This window comes from Ovis canadensis, chromosome X (genome assembly GCF_042477335.2).
Source record: "Ovis canadensis isolate MfBH-ARS-UI-01 breed Bighorn chromosome X, ARS-UI_OviCan_v2, whole genome shotgun sequence".
NCBI classification, from domain to species: Eukaryota; Metazoa; Chordata; class Mammalia; order Artiodactyla; family Bovidae; genus Ovis; species Ovis canadensis.
In genome coordinates this window covers 73356770-73381602 of record NC_091727.1, presented here as the reverse complement: position 1 = coordinate 73381602, position 24833 = coordinate 73356770, and the positions used below count along the sequence as shown (strand labels likewise).

Here is a 24833-nt window from a genome sequence, read left to right as displayed (position 1 = left end):
TTAACATTTTCCAGAATTTATTACAAAATACCCTGTTTACTCTAGAGCTCTCCACAGCATATTTTTGTACAAAAAATAATTCTTTGTTTGACTCCAGTGTATACTGCAAAATTCAGAGCCTTAAAGAAATTTACAAAGTGTATTCAAAGTGTTTTCTTTCTGTTATTTTCTCTTTTCTCCTTTCCCGCTATCTAAAAAGTGTATTACCCATCTAAAATTATTATTACACGATTCAGAAACTCTATGAACACAAAAATTTATGTTTTTGAAAGTACTGAGTTTATTTTAAAACATTGCATCAAGGTTGAATTTCAGCAAACAAAGCCATGTCTTCATTATATGCTGATTTTGACAAAGAGCACAGACTTGCATACATAAAATGATATGATAAAGTAATTCAAAGTAAAATGTGTTTGCTTTCAGTAATGTGGAACCAAATTACAATAGTAGTGTGGAACTAAAGCACAATACACATGTCTTCTGGCTGATGTAGGCCATAATGTTTCTTGTCTTCTAAGAAGTTTTCAAAATTAATATTTAAAAAATTGATCCTTTTGTCTGATACTTATGGCATTCACTGGGATAGAGGCATAGAAAAGATTCTCTCTGCTTAGATTAATGCACTCATACAGTAAGCTGAAACAAAAATGTCAAATATGTCAGAGATAGTGGCATGCATGATCATAAGTTGTTTTAAAAGGGGAAACTTAGTTCCAATCTATTTTAAAAGTTAATTAAAAGTCTGAGTTCTTTGCAAAAGGATGTCATTTTAAACTTATTTGCCATCCCACTTACATAACATACATATGCATATTTCTTCAGGGCAAGCAGCTTAGCAACATGATTGCATGAAAGTAAAGCAAGAAACTTTGTGGTTAAGCAAGAAACTTTTCAACTGAATATATTTTTTTTTTTTTTGTGGGAGATCATCTGTTCTGGTCACTGCAATATGCAACGAAAGGCTACATTTAGAAGCCTAGAAAACCTGTGATTCAGAACATAGAACTCTTTTAAACTTTCAACTACAAAGGAATGGGAATGTTATAAATGCCACAGGAAATTACAATGTATGACATATCATAAACATTATCTGCAACTACTTTTTAGTCACAATAATTTCACATTAAAAAGGTACAGACTTTTGTTCACTAAAATTAATGAGGCAATTTGGGAACAAGAGACAAATTCTCACTTGCCTTTTAAAATTATTCAATGTAGAGATACAGATATAATTAAACTGCAATAATAATACCAAAAAAGGGAACAGGTGCTTGCTTTTCAAAATCACTGAAGTACATAAAATGCCTTAGCAGACAACAATAATATTCCATGACACCTACTTAAAATTTCATGTTCATTTCCTATTTTCCTCATCACAATGTTAACATTTTAATTATGTATTCATTTTAACTGTTTGCATGTGAAAGTACCAACTAATCAATTATTTCAACATTAAGCCTACTTCTTTTGAAGCCATGATAATTTTGATATTTTATAAAAAGCAATGGAGACTCCTTTTTTAGGATGCTTAAGGCAGAATATTTAAGATTCATGCTTGCTGCTTTGCCTGAGCTTCTGCTTCCTGAAATGGAAGAAAAAAAAAACAAGATTTAAATATCATAAAACAGATACCCATGTGTATTTTGAGTAAACTATATTATCTCAAATTAGTAAGAATATTCAAAATAAGAAAAATAGCCCCCAGAAAAAGACAGCTTAAAAATTCTTAATAGAAAAACTATAATATAGAAACTTTTGCCTAAAAACAGATGTAACAGAGAACTGTTTACAGTTCCATAAAAGTGGGTGATTTACACTTGTGTCAATTATAGTTACCATTTTATTTAAAAGTAGCTAATTTCCTTTTTGAGTGATTTTTCACAAAAATTGAGTGTTCAAAGACATTGTCATCTACAGTTTCCAGTCTGCTGAGTTTTGTTTAATTAAGGCTTAAGTTACTTAGAAAATGTGTTATTTGCCAAAATGCTGTTTTTAAATTTAATAGCCGTTCCTGTGGACAGTGAGTACTTCTACCATAGGAACTCTGACCTATAGGTGCGTTCTGGCACTTAAGATAGTACTCGACACAAAATACAATTCAAGGAAAAATATATGGAAATAAAGATGGGTGGCATGAGTGAATTTGGTGAAAGAAACCTCAGATTTGAGTTGTAGAAATCATATATACTAGAAAATCAGCACCTAAACACCTGTCTCTAATAAAATATCAAGAGGAGTGAAAGCAACTGAATATTCCAAAATAAGCCTCTGATGCTAACACCAGAAGAAAGGAAAAATAGAAGGTGCTACATTTTTACCCGCCCCCCCAAAAAAAGAAGTAAGAATGATAGAAGGAAACCAGAAGACAGTGTAATTCATTCTTAATATATCCTTAACAAAACAGATGTAATACACTATTGACTCACCTTCTAAAACCCTTAGTAGATATATATATAGTAAATATATACATAATAAATATATACATAGTAAATATATATATATATAGTCCCTAAGCTCTTTTGAAATTTCTAAGGTAGTGTTTCGCTGTCAAAATGAGTATGTCTTAGACCCACATTATGTATTTTATTTCATTTTATTTAACAAGCTTCTAAATATTTCCTCACACAGCACAATGAATTTTATACCAAAACCCTTCAATGCCCTAGCATATATAGGTGGGGAAGAGGTGGTATAAAAATATGTGGCTAATGTAATGTCCTTCTTCTTATGATCACTTAATACCTGAGTAACTAGTATTTTGGAGACAGCCTAGTTCCCTAAAGTCCCACTTATCAATCTTTACTGTAATCTGTCACAAACTGTGTAGCTTTCAGTTATCCTTTATAATAGAATAAATTACTAGCACAAAAATCAAAGACAAAAGGCAATTAAATATTCTTTGTAATTTGTCTTTAAGAACATATACTATTTAATATACTATATTTAAATATACTATACTTATATTTGCTCATAAGTATATTATATATACTTAAATATACATACTATATTATATATACTTAAATATATATCTGTAAGTATAGTATGTTAAATACACTATACTTATATTTAAATATAAAATATACAATATATTTAAATTATTTACTTTTTAAAATAGTTTATTCATAAAATATGTAAATTGTGCTAAAAGCTTTATTATTATGTAAAAGTAAGTGGCTAGTATTTATAGAATCATGAGTTGCTTAATCAACCAGAGAGCTTTAGAAATAGGAATATGATGTGTTCTTTACCTCTACTCCCACCATAAACATCATTCTATAAATGCATTGGTTTTGAATCATATAATCCTGGGTTCAAATTCCATATCTGCTACTCAATTATTATGTAGCCTTGGTCAAATTACTTAAATTATCTGAGTATTAGTTTCCTCCTCTGTAAAATGGCATTGAGGATACCTAGCTTTTAAGGGTGGAGTAAAGATAAAATGAGATGAATGTGAAATGTGTAGCTCAGTGCTTGGTTCATTGCAGGTATCTGTATTTTTTTTCCTACCTTTCTTCTTTCCACTTTCTGGATTAAGTGGAAAGTAACTAATACCAACACCACAGCTAAATGTTATTAACATACAGTTTCCCTTGGAGATGTAGTAAAATGCAGTGGATTTAGTAGAAATGGGAATGTTTTAAATCTCACAGTAGAGGCAGATTTTCATGGCCTCTCCCTAGACCCAGGTGGTTCAAAGTCAATGAGAATACTTCTTTAACCAGCATGTTTTGGTCCTTCAACATGTTAGTGAACATGGCTTTTCCACATCACTGGATTTTTATATTTAAGTAAAAATATACCAGTTATTTTATTCCGTATCAAAACTATCAACTCTACTGAAATGTAAGAAATGCTAAGTGCTAAGAAATTAGCTTTTGTATTAATAAAATAGTAAATAGCAAAAAAAGTAAATAGTAAATATATTTATATACTATGTTTAAATGCATCCAATATTCAAAAGAATAAAAAAATTATTTTCTTAAATAGGATTCCTTGCTTTATGGAACTATTTGCTATTGGGTACTTTTAAATAACAAGTTTTCCAGTGCACTGGCTTTCAATAATTTTTAAGTATAAAGAGAATACATTTTAATTATTTGGAAAAGAAAGGGACAAATAGGCATATTATTAGTTATGATTCTAGTCTCTTTTGCCCTATAAATATATTTAAATGTAATCAGAATGTTAATTACACAATAAAAGCAATTATGTAGCTCATTATAATGTATCTTTTCACAAACTATCATTTTTTAATGAGAACATGAGTTCATTAAGTGGATAAACCATTTTGTTGATCCTGTTTTTAGACATTTAACTTGTTTACAAATTTATTAAGGTATAAATAACATTTTTATTTTGTTATTTATAAAGCCTTTTCCATGTATAAAATTATTTCAATAGGCTTTAATAAAATTACTTTAGTAAAATTACTGGATGAAGAATTGTAAACATTTTTTAGGTCCCTAATATATATTTGCCATTTTGGTTTTCAAACAGTAGTACCAATTTATACTATCATCAGTAATATATGAGAGAATATGTTTCAATGGACCCTTCTCTGCATTGAGCATTGTCACTCTTTTATATTTGTTAACTTCACAGATGAGTACCGTATCTACTTTTATCACATTTATTTTATTATGACTGCACTTTTCCAATGTGGGTTACTTAGCTGTATCTCTTATTTTGTATACTTTCTTTTCAGCCAGTTCTTTCTGGAAGAATTATTGTCTTGTTAAATTAAAGGGGAAAACTCTTCTGATATAAAATTTATCACTTTTAATCTTGAGAAAAACAAATTAAATACTAACATTCAAAATCTCCCTATTACCAATCTACCCTCAACTCCACTGTCAATTCTGGACAGCTTTTTGTTATCCCAATCTATCAGCTCCCTCTAGTTTAATCCTTGATAATATTCACTGTTCATTTACTCTATTCCTACTTATAGGGTTAAACAAGGATGAAAAAAAACACTATAAATAAGTTGAATGGCTTCATAATGGGCTCATCAACTCTAACTTCATCTGGGCCTTTCATCTTGCTAAGCCATCATTCCATCCATGGTTTTAGCCTATTCTTTAGCTTTTTACTATTATTATTTTCAGCAAGTGAATACTTTCAATTCTCATTGAATTTCCCATCCCTCCCAGCAGATGATTTTTCTTCCTACTTCATACTAAAGATAAAACATTTTCAAATATGAACTTCCCTAAACTCCCATGCACATTAAAACTTCTATTTTCATCATTCTCTCTTCATTCTTTCCAGTCTCAGAAGAAAACTGTGTACCCTCTCCTTTCCAAGACTAGCCCTTCCCTTGGATCACTCACTTTTCTGTTTCCCCCATGACTTTTGCTTTATTTCCCAATCACCCAGGTTAGAAGCCTTAGAGATTGCTTCAATCCTTCCCAATTCTTTTCATACACAAGACACTAGTAAACTGCCAAATTCTATCACAAGTGATTTTTCTGTGTCTCTTAAATCCATCTTTTCTTTTCTATAGCTGCTGTCCCACTTTAGGTCTTCTCTTCTGGACTTTTAGCATACCCTCTAATGGGTCAGCCCAACTCTAGTATCTCATTTATTCAATGTTTCACAATCCACAGAGCTGCCAAATTTATTTTCTTAACACAAAGATCAAATCATATCTTAAAATACAGATGTAATCACCTCATTGCCTTCCCTCATTCCACACCATGGCTTTTACGTGCCTAGAAGATGAAGTTGAAAGTATTTTGCACAGCATTCATAATCTGGTCCCAACCTTCCTAGCCAATCTCATCTCTTAATGCATCTTCTTTTATTTAATATGTCCTATACTAGGTCCATGCTACACTGCACTGCTGCTCCCCAAATATACCATCAGGTGCAGCTATATCCAAATGCAGTGGTTCCTGCTGCAACCTCTATGGAAGACGCTTAGTGTTACTTCAGTATTTTGGAATCCTTAATAGCTCAAATGTCAATTCCTCTGTGAATCCTTCCCAAACTCCTTAATAGTAATTTATGATTACTTCTTCTGGATGCCTACTAAACTTTATTCATACCAAATATATAGAATTTACCACAGTATATCATAAATATTTGTAGACATATTCATTGTATAATTATCTGCATACATGTCTCTCTCTAGGTTATAAATACTTTGAAGACAGAGATTATGCCGTATTCTCTGTATTTGCCCTACCATCAATATCAAGTGAATATTTGACACTCAGTAAATATTTACTGAATGAATAAATGAATGATTGACTTCCAATTTTCACTGAAAGTCATCAGTCATAGAAAATAGACTATCCTTCCTTTCATACTTTCTTTAATATATGCACTGAAATCAGTGACAATTTGGGTTTTCCTAACTTGTTTAAGGGTTTCCCAAGGTGGTGCTAGTGGTAAAGAACACTCCTGCCAAGGCAAGAGATGTAAGAGATGCAGGTTCAATCCCTGGGTTGGGAAGATCACTTGGAGGACAGCATGGCAACCTACTCCAGTATTCTTGCCTGGAGAATCTCATGAACAGAGGAGTCTGGCAGGCTACAGTCCATCAGTTCAGTTCAGTTCAGTTGCTCAGTCATGTCCGACTCTTTGAGACCCCATGAATCACAGCACATCAGGCCTCCCTGTCCATCACCAACTCCCAGAGTTCACTCACACTCACATCCATCGAGTCCGTGATACATCCAGCCATCTCATCCTCTGTTGTCCCCTTCTCCTCCTGCCCCCAATCCCTCCCAGCATCAGAATCTTTTCCAATGAGTCAACTCTTCACATGAGATGGCCAAAGTACTGGAGTTTCAGCTTCAGCATCATATCCTCCAAAGAAATCCCAGGGCTGATCTCCTTCAGAATGGACTGGTTGGATCTCCTTGCAGTCCAAGGGACTCTCAAGAGTCTTCTCCAACACCACAGTTCAAAAGCATCAATTCTTTGGTGCTCAGCCTTCTTCACAGTCCAACTCTCACATCCATACATGACCACAGGAAAAACCATAGCCTTGACTAGACAGACCTTAGTCAGCAAAGTAATGTCTCTGCTTTTCAATATGCTATCTAGGTTGGTCATAACTTTTCTTCCAAGGAGTAAACGTCTTTTAATTTCATGGCTGCAGTCACCATCTGCAGTGATTTTGAAGCCCCCCAAAATAAAGTCTGTCACTGTTTCCCCATCTATTTCCCATGAAGTGATGGGACCAGATACCATGATCTTCGTTTTCTGAATGTTGAGCTTTAAGCCAACTTTTTCACTCTCCACTTTCACTTTCATCGAGAGGCTTTTTAGTTCCTCTTCACTTTCTGCCATATGGGTTGTGTCATTTTCATATCTGAGGTTATTGATATTTCTCCCTGCAATCTACAGTCCATAGGGTCACAAAAAAGTTGGACATGACTGAAGTGGCTTAGTTTGCTTAAAGAAAGACTAAGCTTGCTTAACTTGTTTAAAGAAAAATGCCTTACCTAAGACTTCTTACAATTTGAATTATATAAAGCCTAAAATAATGCATTTTATCCATGGTAAAACAAAGTTTGGCAAGGAAACAGAATTTCATAGTAACTCAAAAATGCCTGTAAATGGTCTCTAGTGAAAACATAGACAATAATAGACTCAAAATTGGAGAAGGAGCTGGAGTTTGAAGAATTTGTTTAACATAAAATTAACTTCTAAGAGTAAAATGTAAAAGGCCAGCAGGGGACACACATTTTTATTAAACTAGCCTTTGTGGAGAAGAAATATTGTAAATGGCAAAGGCATATTTAAAGTCCAATGCTTTGAGACTTTTCTTCAAATTGGCAATTTATTAACCACTTTTTTCTTTATATGGTCTCCCCTGGGAACTCTGCCACTCACAAAATTTTGTCATTGGCAGGGGGAAATTTCCAAATTCAGCCAGCAATTTAGTGACCAGTTTTGAGACTCAGATGCTCTTAGTTAAAATTTGAATAGGGGACTACAGCATTTGCTTTCACACAAAAACAATAGATACTGCCAAGAAGATTACTATGAACTAAGATGATTTCTGTGTAGACCCATACATGACAACTGGAATAATGGAGTCTTTAAAATTGCCAACCACTTATTTGTGAATGGGTCAGTGAGAAATTTGCTGTCTTGGTCAGTTTGACAGGGAAGTTACTCTGCCTACCTCTTATCCACATGCATAATGTATTTGAATATGCACATCTGTTTACCATACTAGGGATTAAGTGCATACAGAAGGGGCATTTCCTTTCAGCTATGCTGTACTGTCTCTGGCTTAATCTGAGTACTTAATAAAGGAAATTTTACTGATTGAAAAAAAAAAAAAACAGCAATAAAGTGGCCTACAAAGAAAAGTAAAACTGAATCATACCTTTGAACCAGGTGGGGCTGTCAAACCTAAAAAGGCATACACTGCATTATTTTCTCTGGCTTCAAAGAAGGCATCATAATCCTTGATAAAAAGAAGGCACAAAGAATTAGCAATATGAAACCTTTGTTGGTTGGAAGGAAAAGGGGAAATTAATTCAAAATGATCTGACTGCATAACATCATTGGGGGCAGACAGGTTAGTTAACTTCCATAATGCTAGAATTCTGTAAAGAGCAGTAAAGAGGCAAGGTTTATTGGACCCCAGTTAATGTGGGTTAAAAGATACACTGTTCTGTGAGACAAGAAATTGGTCTTTTCCTTCATACTGCATAGAACTTAAATCTGCCTCAGGGGAAGTAGCTTTCTTCACAGCCCAAAACAGCCAACTATATACCAGTAAGAGGTTGCTTATTTTTGGTAGGAAACTGTTGCTCCAGTTCACCACTATTTCTCCTGCATTATTTATGCAGATAAAAATAAAAAAAAATAATTATAAAATAAATAAAATAATAAAAAATAAAAATAATTTTAAAAGGTAGAGATGTCTTCAGAACCAATGAAAGACCAGACATTAGCTAGCCATGCCCATGGCCATAAGAATAATAAATCTGTGTTGTGTTTGGAGGAAGGGTATGAGATTTTCATGAAATAGGACTAAAAGGGCAGCTCAGTTCAGTTCAGTCACTCAGTCGTATCCAACTCTTTGTGACCCCATGAACCGTAGCATGCCAGGCCTCCCTGTCCATCATCAACTCCTGGAGTCCACCCAAACCCATGTTAATTGAGTTGGTGATGACACCGAACCAACTCATCCTCTGTCATCCCCTTCTTCTCCTGCCCTCAATCTTTCCAAGCATCAGGGTCTTTTCAAATGAGTCAGCTCTTCACATCAGGTGGCCAAATTGAGTTTGAGTTTCAGCTTCAATATCAGTCCTACCAATGAACACCTAGGACTGATTTCCTTTAGGATGGACTGGTTGCATGTCCTTGCAGTCCAAGGGACTCTCAAGAGTCTTCTCCAACACCACAGTTCAAAAGCATCAATTCTTCAGTGCTCAGCTTTCTTTATAGTCCAACTCTCACATCCATACATGACTAGTGGAAAAACTATAGCCTTGACTAGACGGACCTTTGTTGGCAAAGTAATGTCTCTGCCTTCTAATATGCTATCTCGGTTGGTCATAACTTTCCTTGTTGACTTGCCATCAACAACCAAAATGGCATACTTGAAAACATCAATCACAAAGTAAAAATTACTTTTCTTTCCCTAATCCATATATAAGTTAAAAATTTAAAGAAAATTCGTTAATGATACCAAAATAAAAGCTTTACTAAATGGCATTGAAACATGTATAATATAATATATGAAACAAACCACCAGTCCAGGTTCGATGCATGATACTGGATGCTTGGGGCTGATGCACTGAGATGACCCAGAGGGATGGTATGGGGAGGGAGGAAGGAGGGGGGTCCAGGATGAGGACGGATCCATGTTGATGTATGGCAAAACTGATACAATATTGTAAAGTCATTAACCTCCAATTAAATAAATTTAAATAAATTTATATTAAAAAAATAAGATTCCTCTTTTTAAACCAATTTCAAACTAAATAAGTCAAACAGCTCACCTCTTTACAGCATCTTCTTCATGAACATACTAAAACAATAACATGCTCTGGTCTGTACTTACGTATTCACTGATAACTTTTTGGTGAACGACTCATCTATTTATCTCCAAGTAGAAGGCAAATGGTACCCCACTCCAGGACTCTTACCTGGAAAATCCCATGGATGGAAGAGCCTGGTGGGCTGCAGGGCATGGGGTCGCAAAGAGTCAGATACGACTGAGTGACTTCACTTTCACTTTTCACTTTCATGCATTGGAGAAGGAAATGGAAACCCACTCCAGTGTTCTAGTCTGGAGAATCCCAGGGACAGGGGAGCCTGGTGGGCTGCCATCTATGGAGTTGCACAGAGTCAGACATGACTGAAGCGACTTAGCAGAAGCAGCAGCAGAAGGCAAAATAGGGGAAGGAGTACGTCAAGGCTGTATATTGTCACCCTGCTTATTTAACTTATATGCAGAGTACATCATAAGAAACGCTAGGCTGGGTGAAGCACAAGCTGGAATCAAGATTGCTGGGAGAAATATCAATAACCTCCGATATGCAGATGACACTACCCTTCAGAAAGTGAAGAAGAACTAAAAAGCCTCTTGATGAAAGTGAAAGAGGAGAGTGAAAAAGTTGGCTTAAAACTCAAAATGCACAAAACTAAGATCATGGAATCCAGTCCCATCACTTCACAGCAAATAAATGGGGAAAAAGTGGAAATAGTGACAGACTTTATTGGGGGGGGTGGCTCCAAAAATCACTGAAGATGGTGACTGCAGCCATGAAATTAAAAGACACTTGCTCCTTGGAAGAAAAGTTACAACCAACCTAGACAGAATATTAAAAAGCAGAGATATTACTTTGCCAACAAAGGTCCATCTAGTCAAAGCTATAGTTTTTCCAGTAGTCATGTATGGATGTGAAAGGTGTACTATAATGAAAGATGAGCACCGAAGAATTGATGCTTTTGAACTGTGGTACTGGAGAAGACTCTTGAGAGTCCCTTGGATAGCAAGGAGATCCAACCAGTCCATCCTAAAGGAAATCAGTCCTGAATATTCTTTGGAACAATGGATGCTGAAGCTGACACTCCAATACTTTGGCCACCTGATGTGAAGAGCTGACTCATTTGAAAAGACCTGATGTTGGGAAAGATTGAAGGCAGGAAGAGAGGGGGCCCACAGAGGATGACATGGCATTAGCAACTCAAGGGACATGAGTTTGAGTAAACTCCGGGAGTTGGCGATGGACAGGGAGGCCTGGTATGCTGCAGTTCTTGGGGTTGTAAAGAGTCGGACATGACTGAGTGACTGAACTGAACTGAACTCAACTGAGAAGGCAAAACACCCCAGATGTCTAGGATGGATGCAAAGGATAAGCAGGAGAAATGACTGTATTGAGATTTGGAGTGGGAGTAAAAGAAAGAGAATGGGTTTGAGGCAATCCATTTGAAAAAAAAAAAAAAAACAGAATTTTAATTGGTTCCTTACCCCACGGTACTGGCTTTCATTGAAAATCTGAGGTGGGAGGGGGTATCCTGTGGCTGGTCGATTGTTTTCAGGTACATTTTCTCTCATCCACTTCCGATTTTCTTCATTGGCTGCAATATCTTTTTCTTCAAATCCTATTTTGTTAGCTTCTAAGAAACCAAGCACATCTTGCTGTTTTTTCTTAATCTAAGACCCAAAGGACAAGAAATTATATTGTTGAACAAACAACTTTTATTGTTTTTATTTTTCAAATTCAATAAATGTGTGTTAATGAACTAGTAGAAATGAATTCATACATGGATTAAGATTTGTGGCTTTCCAGAACATATGTGGTTTTCCCTCTTTATTAATGTGTTCTCAATGATGTCTCATAAGAGAATTGAGAGCTTTCAATTCACAGATCCTTTTATCAACCTGATTTTTCCTTTTGCTCTGAAATTACCATATTTAATCATGTAGAATTAAAGCTAGCTGATGCATATCAACAATATAAAGGGGAATTAACTAAAAAGTATCTACAAACCTCTCTTAATTTTATCCCTTGTTGAAAGTCATCCCAAATGACCTGAGTCTAATTCGTGTCTTAATAACCATCACATAGCTAACAGAAATGAATCTTACCTTGAGAATGTTTCAAGCCTCTATGCCTCAATTTTCATCAATTAGAATAGAAATTGAAGAAGATGTAAGAAGATCTAAGCCTGCTTTTATAATAAGTTTGAAATATACCTGTACCATTCATTAGCCCTTAACATGTAATACTAAGGAATCTTAGAGATCATACACTTATTATGTTTCCTAATCATTCCTAGAAGGCTTTAGAATAATAAAAATTAATATTTTTCGGTTTCTTCCCTGATATGCTTTTCTTTTAGAACCTTGAACATACATCTATAGTAATTCTCCAAATTTAAAACTTAGTAAACATTTCTGAGCTGCAGAGCACAATCAATAAATATTTCTTCATGGAACTACACTAAAAAGACTCACAGAGCAGAAGCATCAAAAATAAAAAGAAAAAGAAAAAGAAAAAGTCTTTTTAATGGAAATCAAAATGCAAAATAAAAAGAAACTTTCATATAGTCAAATCTTCTTTAGATTTATATCCCCCCACACACATACATACATGTGTAAACTGAGGTCATATTTCTGTTCTTCTAACTTGTTTGTGACTACAGGTAATTTTATCTCTCATTACACAACTCCAGGAAAAAAAATTCTCAACTTCTCCCAATAGGAACTGAAATCTCTACAAGATATTTAGATCAGAGCACAGAATGTCCTCCTTTAAAGATCACTTACAATCCAGCAAAATTTGTAGCCAATTTTTCTAATAGGATTCATATTTCCTTGTTAACTTATAAAATCAAACTTTCATTTATAAATGTAACAATACTAAACCCTGGGTCAGGAAGATACCCTGGAGAAGGGAATGGCTACCCACTCCAGTAATCTTGCCTGGAGAATTCCATGGACAGAGGAGCCTGGTGGGCTACAATCTATGGGATTGAAAAGAGTCAGACATGACTGAGCAATTAAGCACACCACCTTTTGAATTTTGAAGATTGTTCTTGTTCAGTCACTCAGTCGTGTTTGACTCTGACTCTTTGCGACCCCATGGACTTCAGCACACCAGGCTTCCCCATCCCTCACCATCTCCCGAAGCCTGCTCAAACTCATGTCCATAGAGTCGGTTATACCATCCAATCATCTTGTTCTCTGTTGTCCCCTTCTCCTCCTGCCTTCACTCTTTCCCAGCATCAAGGTCTTTTCAAATGAGTCAGCTCTTCACAACAGGTGGCCAAAGTATTGGAGCTACAGCTTCAGCATCAGTCCTTCCAATGAATATTCAGAACTGATTTCCTTTAGGATCGACTGGTTTGATTTCCTTGCAGTCCAAAGTAATCTCAAGAGTCTTCTCCAACACCACAGTTCAAAAGCATCAATTCTTCTGTGCTCAGCCTTATTTATGGTCCATTTCTCACATCCATACATAACTAATGGGAAAACCATAACTTTGACTAGATGGACCTTTGTTGGCAAAGTGATGTCTGCTTTTTAATACACTGTCTAGGTTTGTCATAGCTTTTCTTTCAAGGAGCAAACATATTTTAATTGCATGGCTGTAGTCACTGTCTGCAGTGATTTTGGAGCCCAAGAAAATAGTCTGCCACTGTTTTCATTGAATTTTGAGGATAATCCATGTAAAAGTCAGTAACAGGAGTGATAGAAGGCTCAATTAAATTAGTGGGTTTTTATCTCCATGATGCTAAAGGGGGTGTTCAGTTTGCATGGAGTGTGTCAAGTAATTTGTTCATGATTTGCATATTTACAAATTTAAGTAGATATACAGATATCCCATAAATATGGTACTTTGAGGCATTTGCCATTCCAACAGATATTTTTAGGGAATTAAGAGTTACTGTTATATCTAACATGCTAAGAATTATACATGGCCCTCAATGACTGTCACCTTTCATGCTTATGGGAGACAGAAAGCAGAAAACCCTTAAGATAAATGACTCTTTCAGGCCTTTCTCACATTATTGAATGTTTAATATGTTGGGAACACTGTTCTCTATGTCTCTCTCTTAACTCTCTATGAGTTAAGGTGGTAGCCAGGCCTGGTATCAGTGGTCATTATAGTATAGCTTCAGTTATGTCTTTACCCTCTAACCATTAGCTCTGGATTACAAGTATTTCTTCCATCTTCTGGAACTGCCTGACAAGTAAGTACACATGCCTCTTAGAGTATCCTACATCTTCAAAGGGCTGAACAGAATGGGCTATAATACTTTTTAAAGTAGATTCTGCCCTAGCAATATGAACATTTATCTAGGTTTGAATCTTCAGGAAATGTAAAAAGTTGTTTCTTAACTTGATATATCTGTAAGTTCATTTTCAAATATCAATTTTACTTCCTACAAGGGATGACTTATATCTAAAGAGTTAGTGCCTATAGGTACATGCTCACTAAAATATATCCCTACAAAGTGGTTTTGGATAGATGTGACTGAAAACCATACATTGCTAAAACAATTAGGAACAATTGTTCAGAACAATTAGGAATGCATATCACAAAGTTTCCCTAAGGAATAAAATTTAAATTTCCTACAGGAAAAAATACTTTGGAGTTAAAAGTTGATATCCTTTTCAACACAAAAAAAGTATTTGCAAGTAGACAGTGGCACTGTTCAGGAATTTAGATCAATTTTTTTCAAAGAGCAAACCACACTCCCCACTTTCACCCAAAGAATGCCTGCCTGTCAGGGTTTGAGATTCAGGGTATCCATCCCACCAAAGACACAGAGCAGGGCTGCTGAAAAACTGCTCTCTACACGAACAAATGTATCTCCAGCTAGCCTCAGTAAGTTTCCTGTCAGCCAAAGGTCAAGTTTTTTTTTTTTTTTTTAAGAGGGAAACTGATAAGGTTTCTGCTTTAGAAGGTGTCAGAGTGAATGTTCAAATTCCAAAGGAAGAACAAAGCTTCAATAATCATGCTTCTAATGGGAAAACAAGAGTCTTTTTCATGACAGTGCTGACCTACAATAAAACATTTAATCAAGATGAGGTTTTGTCTTGTTTTATAAATAACCTGACATATTTTCTCAGCTGACACTTTACAGTGAAGATCGACAGAGGTTCCAACCGTGATTCACTAAAATTTAAAATGATTGTCTGACACTATTTCACAGCTATTCAACAATATTTCTTGGGTGCCTTTTAAGTGTGCAAGAATTTTATGAGGCTCTCTCAAATGTCTAAAAAAAACCAGCAGATTCCCTCCTAAAATTACAATCTAGTGGGAAGGATTAGACATAAATATATTAAAAATTTTAATTACAACAATGTTATTTAAATATGAAACTAAAACAACCATACAAGGCTGAGAGGAGTCAAGTGAATGACAAAGCAAATGAGTGGAAGAAGAGAAAACAAATGTTTATTGCTATGAGTGATGCCACTTAGACTAAGCTTAATAATGACTTCACAAATACTACATACATATCCATCTATACTGAATTCAGTCTCATGCTTACTGAAAGCATGATGTGTTTAGTAAAGCTTAATATAAACAACCAGCTGTGAAAAATGAGCTCACAACTATTATGGCATATTGCACTAGAACAATGAAGGCATAGTATTATAAAATAAACTGTACACTTTCTATATGTATGCTCACAATTTCTATGATTAAATTCTTAATGAATAAATACCTATGTAGGTATGCATTTTGTCTTTTTATACAAGTTACAATTTGTGACCCAGTCAACTTATGCAAAAATAAATTCAGATATACAGACTCCCTCCAATTGGTTCTATTTGTTTTGAATCTGCTATAAGAGAAGCTGCTCTAATTTGTAGAGAAATAATAAGCTTATCTTCTCTTAGCCAGTGCCTAATAAGCATTTAAGAGTGGGGTGAAGGAAGCATGAACAAATAGAATTTAAAGCTGGTTTTTTTTAGGTCTTTTACTAATCTGCTTACCAAATATACCCAAAAGGAAAATCAAATCTGAATCCCCAGTCTGTTTGGCTATAGACCACACACAGCAGCATGGCCACTGTGTAGTCATTTGGTAACCAAAGAGATCTGCATGCATTTTTAAAAGAATACTATAATAAGCCCTTAAGGCACTGGCTTCTTACTGCTTAATATAATGGTACAACCACAGCAAGAGACATTTGCTTTCAGCTTGCCTGTTTTGCAATATTTTAAAAAATGCTTTGGTCACAATCAGCCATGAAAAACTTGTAATTCATATCTCTTTACCAACAAGTCTGCAAAAAATCTAGGTTAAGACTATTAAGAATTTTCTTGTTGATCTCCCACCTCTACCCCTAGCTCTCTGGAGTTCTCCTGACAGATATTCCACGATGTGACAGCATAAGAACACAATGCAAGGTTTGCTCTTTTACTGCTGCTTGCCATCCCAAAATGCTGTAACTATTTTCTCTTTTAGTTGCACTTCTACCACACTATGTCTAAAGAGATGTTAAGGCCCAAGTAACTTCAGAATTAGAGCCTTGTGTGAAAAGAGGAAAAGGTAGATGTTTAAAGGTACTTTCTCAGAAATAGCTATTACTATGTCTTAAGGTAGTCACAGTAAAGACAGTACAGTCACGCCTAATTTTCTGGATTAAGAAGACTTTTATTGATCAGTTCTGAATAATCTTATCTATCCAGTTCTTTCTTATCTGAAGTTTTGTTTTGTTTGTTTGTTTGTTTTTTCCCAGAGTCAGAAGGAACTGTGGTGTCTCTCCAGTTCCTCCATGTGTAGATCCAGGAAGTTGTAAAATAAGGAGCACCAATTTAATTCAGTTTGATTCAATTCAATTCAATCTTCTGATGCCTGAAACATTATCATTACTGATTTAGAATGGGCAGGAAGTGTGCATGTTTGGAGTGGAAGGATGGACTGCCTGGAGAGAAGTAGGTAAGGAAACAATGAAATTTCTTTGTGCGCCTTAGAATTTTGCCCAGAGTCGTCCCTACTTAAATTCTAACAGAAGGTTACACAAAAATGCATCGGGAATGCCCTCCCAAGATAATCTGAAAACAATATTTCCAAGCCTTACTGTATGTTATTATTGAGCTAAGCTTTGTACCAGAGAAAGACCTCTAAGGAGAAAGGAAGACTAAGGCCTGTTGAGTGTTTCCTGAGTATCAAATTCTTTGTGAGTCTATGTATACATAGCTCTTGAAATCCTCACAATTCTGAAAGGTTAGTATGATTATCTTCATTTTACAACAATGGAAACTGAAATTTAGAAAGGTTAGCAGAGGTGCCTGAGAAGAATGATCTATTAATTGCATGTACCGAATTACAAATCTAAAGCTATCTGGTTGCAAAACCCTGTTCTTTTTCACTACATGCAGTACATATTAGAATTCACAGTCTTGCTGGAGAAATAAGACTAACATATATGAGAGAGTTCCTTCTAAGCTATGTGATACAGAATAGAAAGACAACAAACCTGAGGTATGTTATCTTCCAAATAGCCTCATTTAGTGCATTCGATTTTCCAGGTATTATGGTCTCTTTTCCCTTGACCAGTCTAAACTGACCCCACTGAATTCCCAAGTCCACCAACTTGTGGGCTGACTTGCTTGTACACAGGCAGCATGCACAGAGGAGAACTGAATGGAATGTAATGAGGCCTCTGATTTCTTGTTGACTGCACTCAATATGCCAGCAAGTTTGGAAAACTCAGCAGTGGCCACAGGACTGGAAAAGGTCCATTTTCATTCCAATTTCAAAGAAAGGCAATGCCAAAGAATGCTCAAATTACCACAATTGCACTCAGCTCACATGCTAGTAAAGGAATGCTCAAAATTCTCCAAGCCAGACTTCAGCAATATGTGAACCGTGAACTCCCTGATGTTCAAGCTGGTTTCAGAAAAGGCAGAGGAACCAGAGATCAAATTGCCAACATCTGCTGGATCATGGGAAAAACAAGAGAGTTCCAGAAAAACAACTATTTCTGCTTTATTGACTATGCCAAAGCCTTTGACTGTGTGGATCACAATAAACTGTGGAAAATTCTGAAAGAGATGGGAATACCAGACCACCTAACCTGCCTCTTGAGAAATCTGTATGCAGGTCAGGAAGCAACAGTTAGAACTGGACATGGAACAACAGACTGGTTCCAAATAGGAAAAGGAGTACGTCAAGGCTGTATATTGTCACCCTGCTTATTTAACTTATATGCAGAGTACATCATGAGAAATGCTGGACAGGAAGAAACACAAGCTGGAATAAAGATTGCCGGGAGAAATATCAATAACCTCAGATATGTAGATGACACCACCCTTATGGCAGAAAGTGAAGAGGAGCTAAAAAGCCTCTTGATGAAAGTGAAAGAGGAGAGCAAAAAAAATGGCTTAAAGCTCAACATTCAGAAAATGAAGATCATGGCATCTGGTCCCATCACTTCATGGGAAATAGATGGGGAAACAGTAGAAACAGTGTCAGACTTTATTTTTGGGGGGCTCCAAAATCAATGCAGATGGTTACTGCAGCCGTGAAATTAAAAGACACTTTCTCCTTGGAAGAAAAGTTATGACCAACCTAGATAGTATATTCAAAAGCAGGGACATTACTTTGCCGACTAAGGTCCGTCTAGTCAAGGCTATGGTTTTTCCTGTGGTCATGTATGGATGTGAGAGTTGGACTGTGAAGAAAGCTGAGCGCCAAATAATTGATTCTTTTGAACTGTGGTGTTGGAGAAGAATCTTGAGGGTCCCTTGGACTGCAAGGAGATCCAATCAGTCCATTGTGAAGGAGATCAGCCCTGGGATTTCTTTGGAAAGAATGATGCTAAAGCTGAAGCTCCAGTCCTTTGGCCACCTCATGGGAAGAGTTGACTCATTGGAAAACACTTTGATGCTGGGAGAGATTGGGGGCAGGAGGAGAAGGGGACGACCCAGGATGAGATGGCTGTATGGCATCACGGACTCGATGGACGTGAGTCTGAGTGAACTCCAGGAGATGGTGATGGACAGGGAGGCCTGGCGTGCTGCTATTCATGGGGTCACAAAGAGTCGGAGACGACTGAGAGACTGAACTGAACTGCACTGAGAACAATGTAGCCCATGTCTCCCCTTTGCCGAGCATTTTATCACATAATAGTTCTGAGTGGGCAAAGTTGTTATGTGGGGCATATTTCTGTACATAAAATTTACAAAGAAATAGATAAGAAAGTGCAAGGGCATCAGATGCTTCCCGTTCTTTATTGTTTTTCAAATAAGCAATGTACCCATCACTTTAAAAAAGCCCAACAATCATTTCACACAGTAAAATGATCAGAATACAATAAACTACTCACTTGAAAGTTAAAAAAAAAAAAAAGCTTTAACTGAATCAGTAAGAGACAGGGGGGCTAAAGAAAAGAGTATCTACAGAGGGAAGTTCCAGATAAGAGAGGGCTTATAAAGATGAGATTATTCAGAACTGAAACTTAATTTAGTCAGGAAAACCTCTTTTAATCGAGAAAATGCAGGTGACTATACTTTCACCTCTTGCAAGTGAACTTCAAACCCACATAGTCTTGTCAAATGTACATGCCAAGAGAAATGTCTGTTGTTGTTTGGTTGCTAAGTCATGTCCAACTCTTTGTGACCCCATGGACTACATACAACTCACTGGGCTCCTCTCTCTAGAGAATTATTAGCAGGTTAATAAATAATAGACTAATTTGACCAAAGGCTGAAAGCCACAGAATCAAAATATATACTGTAATCCTATTGCTGCTACACTGGTTCCCTGTGGCCAACTTCAACCTTACCCCCTACTGCTTAACTTTAAAGTTTCTGCATAATGTTTTATCTACCACTATAAAAATATGCATTACTCAGCCACCCTATAGCAGATCAAGCTGCCTTTATTTTTGCCTGAGTTTATTGTGCCAAAGACCTGGAAAAGGTCAGTTTTCATTCCAATCCCAAACAAAATCAATGCCAAAGAACGTATAAACTATACTTCAGCTGTGTTCATTAAGCATGCTAGCAAGGTAATGCTCAAAATCCTTCTAGCTAAGCTTCAGAAGTGCATGAACCGAGAACTTCCAGACGTACAAGTTGGATTTAGAAAAGGCAGAGGAACCAGAGATCAAATTGTCAACATTTGTTGGATCATGGAGAAGGCAACGGAATTTCAGAAAAAAAATAAAATCTATCTCTGCTTCAGTGACTACACTTAAACCCTTGACTGTGTGAATCACAACAAGCTGTGGAAAATTCTTAAAGAGATATCAGACCACCTTACCTGTTTCCTGGGATCCTGTATGTAGTTCAAGAAGCAACAGTTAGAACCAGACATGGAACAGCATATTAGTTCAAAATTAGAAAAGGAATATGTCAAGGCTGTATATTGTCACTCTGCTTATATAACTTATACACAGAGTACATCATGCGAAACGCTGGGCTGGATGAATCACAAGTTGGAATCAAGACTGATGGGAGAAATATCGACCTCAAATATGCAGAGGATACCACATTAATGGCAGAAAACGAAGAGCAACTAAAGAGCCTCCTGATGAGGGTGAAAGACGAGAGTGAAAAAGCTGACTTAAAATTCAACATTCAAAAAACTAAGATCATGGCATCCAGTCCAATCACTTCATGGCAAATAGATGGCAAAAAAGTGAAAACAGTGACAGATTTTATTTTCTTTGGCTCCAAAATCATTGTAGATAGTGACTGCCGTCATGAAATTAAAAGATACTTCTTCCTAGGAAGGAAAGCTACCACAAACCTAGACAGTGTATTAAAAAGCAGAGACATTATTTTGCCAACAAAGGTCTGTCTAGTCAAAGATATGTTTTTTTTTTTTTTTTCCAGTAGTCATGTATGAATGTGAGAGTCGGACCATAATGGAAGGCTAAGCACCAAAGAACTGATGCTTTCAAACTGAGGTGCTAGAGAAGACTTTTGAGAGTGACTTGGACAGCAGGATCAAGCCAGTCAAGTCCATTCATGTTGCTGAAAATGGTAAAATGTCATTCTTTTTTTATGCTTGAATAGAATTCTAGTGTACATATAGAACACATATTCTTTATCCATTAATCCGTTGATGAACACTGAGATTGCTTCCATATCATGTAAATACTGCTGCTATGAACATTGGGGTGCGGTATTTTTTGAATTAGTGTTTTGACTGTTTTGGATATATACCCAGGACTGGAATTGCTGAGTCATGTAGTAATTTTATTTTTAGTTTTTAAAGAAACCTCCATACTGTTTTCCATAGTGACTTTACCAACTTACATTTTCACCAACAGTGTACATGGGTTCCCTTTTACAGAGGAAAAAAAACAGACTTTAAAGCACAGATTGTAAGAGAGAATGAAAAACACTGCATAATCATAAATGGATTAATAGAAGAAGAAGATACAATGATTGTAAATACATATGCACACAACAAAGGAGCACCTCAATGTCTAAGGCAAATATTAACAGCAAATAAATGGAGAAATTGACAGTAACACAATAATAGTACAAGACTTTAACACCTCATTTATATCAGTGAACAGATAATCCAGACTGAAAATCAGTAAGAAAACACTGGCCTTAATGTACACAATAGAGTAGATGGGCTTAATAGACATATAAAATCAGTCCATCCAAAACCAACAGAAAACACATTCTTTTAAAGTGAACATATAACAGTCTCCAGGATAGATCACATGCAAGGCCACAGAAAAGCTTGGTAAATTTAAGAAGACTGAAATCATACCGATCATTTTTTCTAATCACAGTACTATGTGATAAGAAACAAAAATTAAGGGAAAAATATGCAAAAAAAAAAAAGACAAACACATGGAGGCTACTAAACAATGGGCCACAGAATAAATCAAAATGACAGTGAAAAAATATCTAGAGACAAATGAAAACGAAACCACAATGGTCTTAAACCTATGGGATGTGGTGAAAATGGTTCAAAGAGACGTCTACAGCAATCTAGAAAAAGAAAAAATTCAGATAAGAGTCTAAACCTACACCTAAAGGAACTAGAAAAAGAACAAAGGCAAAAGATAGTATAAAAAGATAAATAATGAACAGCAGAGCAGAAATCAATGGAATGCTGGGAGTGGCATGGGGGAGAAAAAGCAACAAAGAAACTAACAGCTAATTCTCTGAAAACAAACAAAATAACAAATTTTAAGCCAGACTCAGGCAAGTTTTCCCTTGAAGTACAAAAGGAAGTAGGGCAAAAGCTAACAGAGTTTTGCCAAAAGAATGCACTGGTCATAGCAAACACCTTCTTACAACAACACAAGAGACAACTCTACACATGGACATCAACAGACGGTCAATACAGAAATCAGATTGATTATATTATTTGCAGCTGGAGCAGTCCTATACAATCAGCAAAAACAAGACCGGGAGCTGACTGTGACTCACATAATGAAATCCTTATTGCAAAATTCAGAACCACTAGGCCATTTAGTTACCAACTAAAACAAATCCCTTAGGATTATACAGTGGAAGTGAAAAATAGATTCAAGGGATTACATCTGATAGACAGAGTGCCTGGACAACTACAGAAGGATGTTTGTAACATTGTACAGAAGGTGAGATCAAAACTATCCCCAAGAAAAAGAAATGCAAGAAAGTAAAACAGTCATATGAGGAGGCCTTACAAATAGCTGAGAAAAGAGAAGCAAAGGAGAAAAGGAAAGATATACCCATCTAACTGCAGAGTTCCAAAGGATAGCAAGGAGAGATTAAAAAAAGCCTTCTTCAGTGATCAATGCAAAGAAATAGAGGAAAACAACACAACGGGAAAGACTAGAGATCACATCAAGAAAATTAGAGATACCAAGGAAATGTTTCATGCAACAATAGGCACAATAGAGAGCAGAAACAGCATGGACATAACAGAAGCAGAAGTTATTAAGAAGTGGCAAGAATACACAGAAGAATTACACAAAGAAGATTTTAATGACCCAGATGACCGCAATGCAGTAATCACTCACCTAGAGCCAGGCATTTTTCAGTGATAAGTCAAGGGAGCCTTAGGAAGAATTACTACGAACAAAGCTACTGGAGAGGATGGAATTCCAGCTGAGCTATTTCAAATCCTGAAAGATGATACTATTAAAGTGTTGCACTCAATATGCCAGCAAATTCGGGAAACTCAGCAGTGGTCACAAGACTGAAAAAGGTCAGATTTCATTCCATTCCCGAAAGAATGCAATGCCAAAAAATGTTCATACTACCACACAATTGCACTCATTTCACATGCTAGCAAAGTAATGCTCAAAATTCCCCAAGCTAGGCTTCAATAGTAGGTGAACCAAGATGTTGGTTGAACATCTTGAACTTCCAGATGTTCAGGCTTAATTTTGAAAAGGCAGAGGAAGCAGAGATCAAATTGCCAACATCAATTAGATCAGAGGAAAACCAAGAGAATTCCATAAAAACATCCATTTCTTCTACATTTATTAAGCTAAAGCCATGTACTGTGTGGATCAAAACAAATGGTGGGAAATTCTTCAAAAGATGGGCATACCAGAAAGGGAAACCCACCAAAAGAAAGGGAAGACCACCTTTCCTGCCTCCTAGAAACTTGTATGCAGGTCAAGAAGCAACAGCTAGAACCAGACATGGAAAAGTGAACTGATTCAAAATTGGGAATGGAGTACGTCAAGGCTGTAAACTGTCACACTGCTTATTTAACTTATATGCAGAGTCCATCGTGAAGCTCAAATATGAATCAAGATAGCTGGGGAAAATATCAGTAACCCCAGATATGCAGATGACATCTCCTTTATGACAGAAAGTGAAGAGGAACTAAATATTGATGAAGGTGAAAGAAAAGAGTGGAAAAGCTAGTTTAAAACTCAATATTCAGAGAACAAGAGGTGGAGGAGTAGGTGGACATGGATGTATCTCTCCATGGATACATCAGGAATACACCTTCAGACATAGAAGTGCATGCAGAACACCAGCTGAGAATGGACAGGAGTACCTGAGAAGCAGAAAATAATCTATGGGCTTCCCTGGTGGCTCAGAGGTTAAAGCATCTGCCTGGAATGTGTGAGACCTGGATTTGATCCCTGGGTCAGGAAGATCCCCTGGAGAAGGAAATGGCAATCCACTCTAGTACTCTTGCCTGGAGAATCCCATGGAGGGAGGAGACTGGTAGGCTACAGTCCATGGGGTCACAAAGAGTCGGACACGACTGAGCAACTTTAAAACTCAATATTCAGAGAACAAGATGGTGGAGGAGTAGGTAGATGTGGATGTATCTCTCCACGGATACATGAGAAATACACCTTCAGACATAGAAGTGCATGCAGAACACCAGCTGAGAATGGAAAGGAGTACCTGAGAAGCAGAAAATAATCTATACAGCTACGCAAAACTGGGTAAAATGAAGGAACTAGGAGGGGAAGCAAGAGTGTTAGTAGGACTGGACATACCCTCAGCAGGTGGGGGAACTGAAGCAGGGATCCGATCCCCACATCGGGGCAATTGTCTATGTCAGAAGAGAAATATTTAAGGCTGAGAGTGAAACAGCTGATCTGTGGCAGCCTAAATGGAATGAAAATCAGACACTCCTTGCCGCAGCCATACATACCATATACAGGGACACGAGTCCTCTGGAAGGCGCAGCAACTAGGAGCTGGAGGTTAGGGATTGTGGAGCAATCCCACGGTGAGGGTTGCTGTTGACTGTGCAGAGACAGATCGAGGGGACTGTGGTGGAAAATGCCTGTGGAGGAGAGCCAGGCAGCCATGGATGCAAGGCGATACTGCTGAGTCACTTGGGGGGGGTGGAGCCATCACCATAGCTTCTCTCTCCCCACACTCCAGCACTGACAGCTGAACAATGGAGAGGCTGGCCCATCAAATGCCTGAGGCACTGAACT

General features: G+C 36.6%; 1 protein-coding gene across 2 annotated transcripts in view; it reads right to left on the bottom strand.

Annotated features, from left to right (window-relative positions):
• Window positions 1-256: 256 nt before the first annotated feature.
• LOC138931109 (adapter SH3BGRL) overlaps window positions 257-24833 on the bottom strand; it is a 77328-nt gene continuing 52751 nt past the window's right edge. For both annotated transcript variants that reach the window (XM_070291893.1, XM_070291894.1), the window contains exons 2-4: window positions 11456-11641; window positions 8354-8434; window positions 257-1582 (exon numbers count right to left, since the gene is read on the bottom strand). In XM_070291893.1, the coding sequence (XP_070147994.1) occupies window positions 1550-1582; window positions 8354-8434; window positions 11456-11641 (300 nt within the window). In that variant the 3' untranslated portion in view covers window positions 257-1549. The remainder of the gene's footprint in view (window positions 1583-8353; window positions 8435-11455; window positions 11642-24833) is intronic.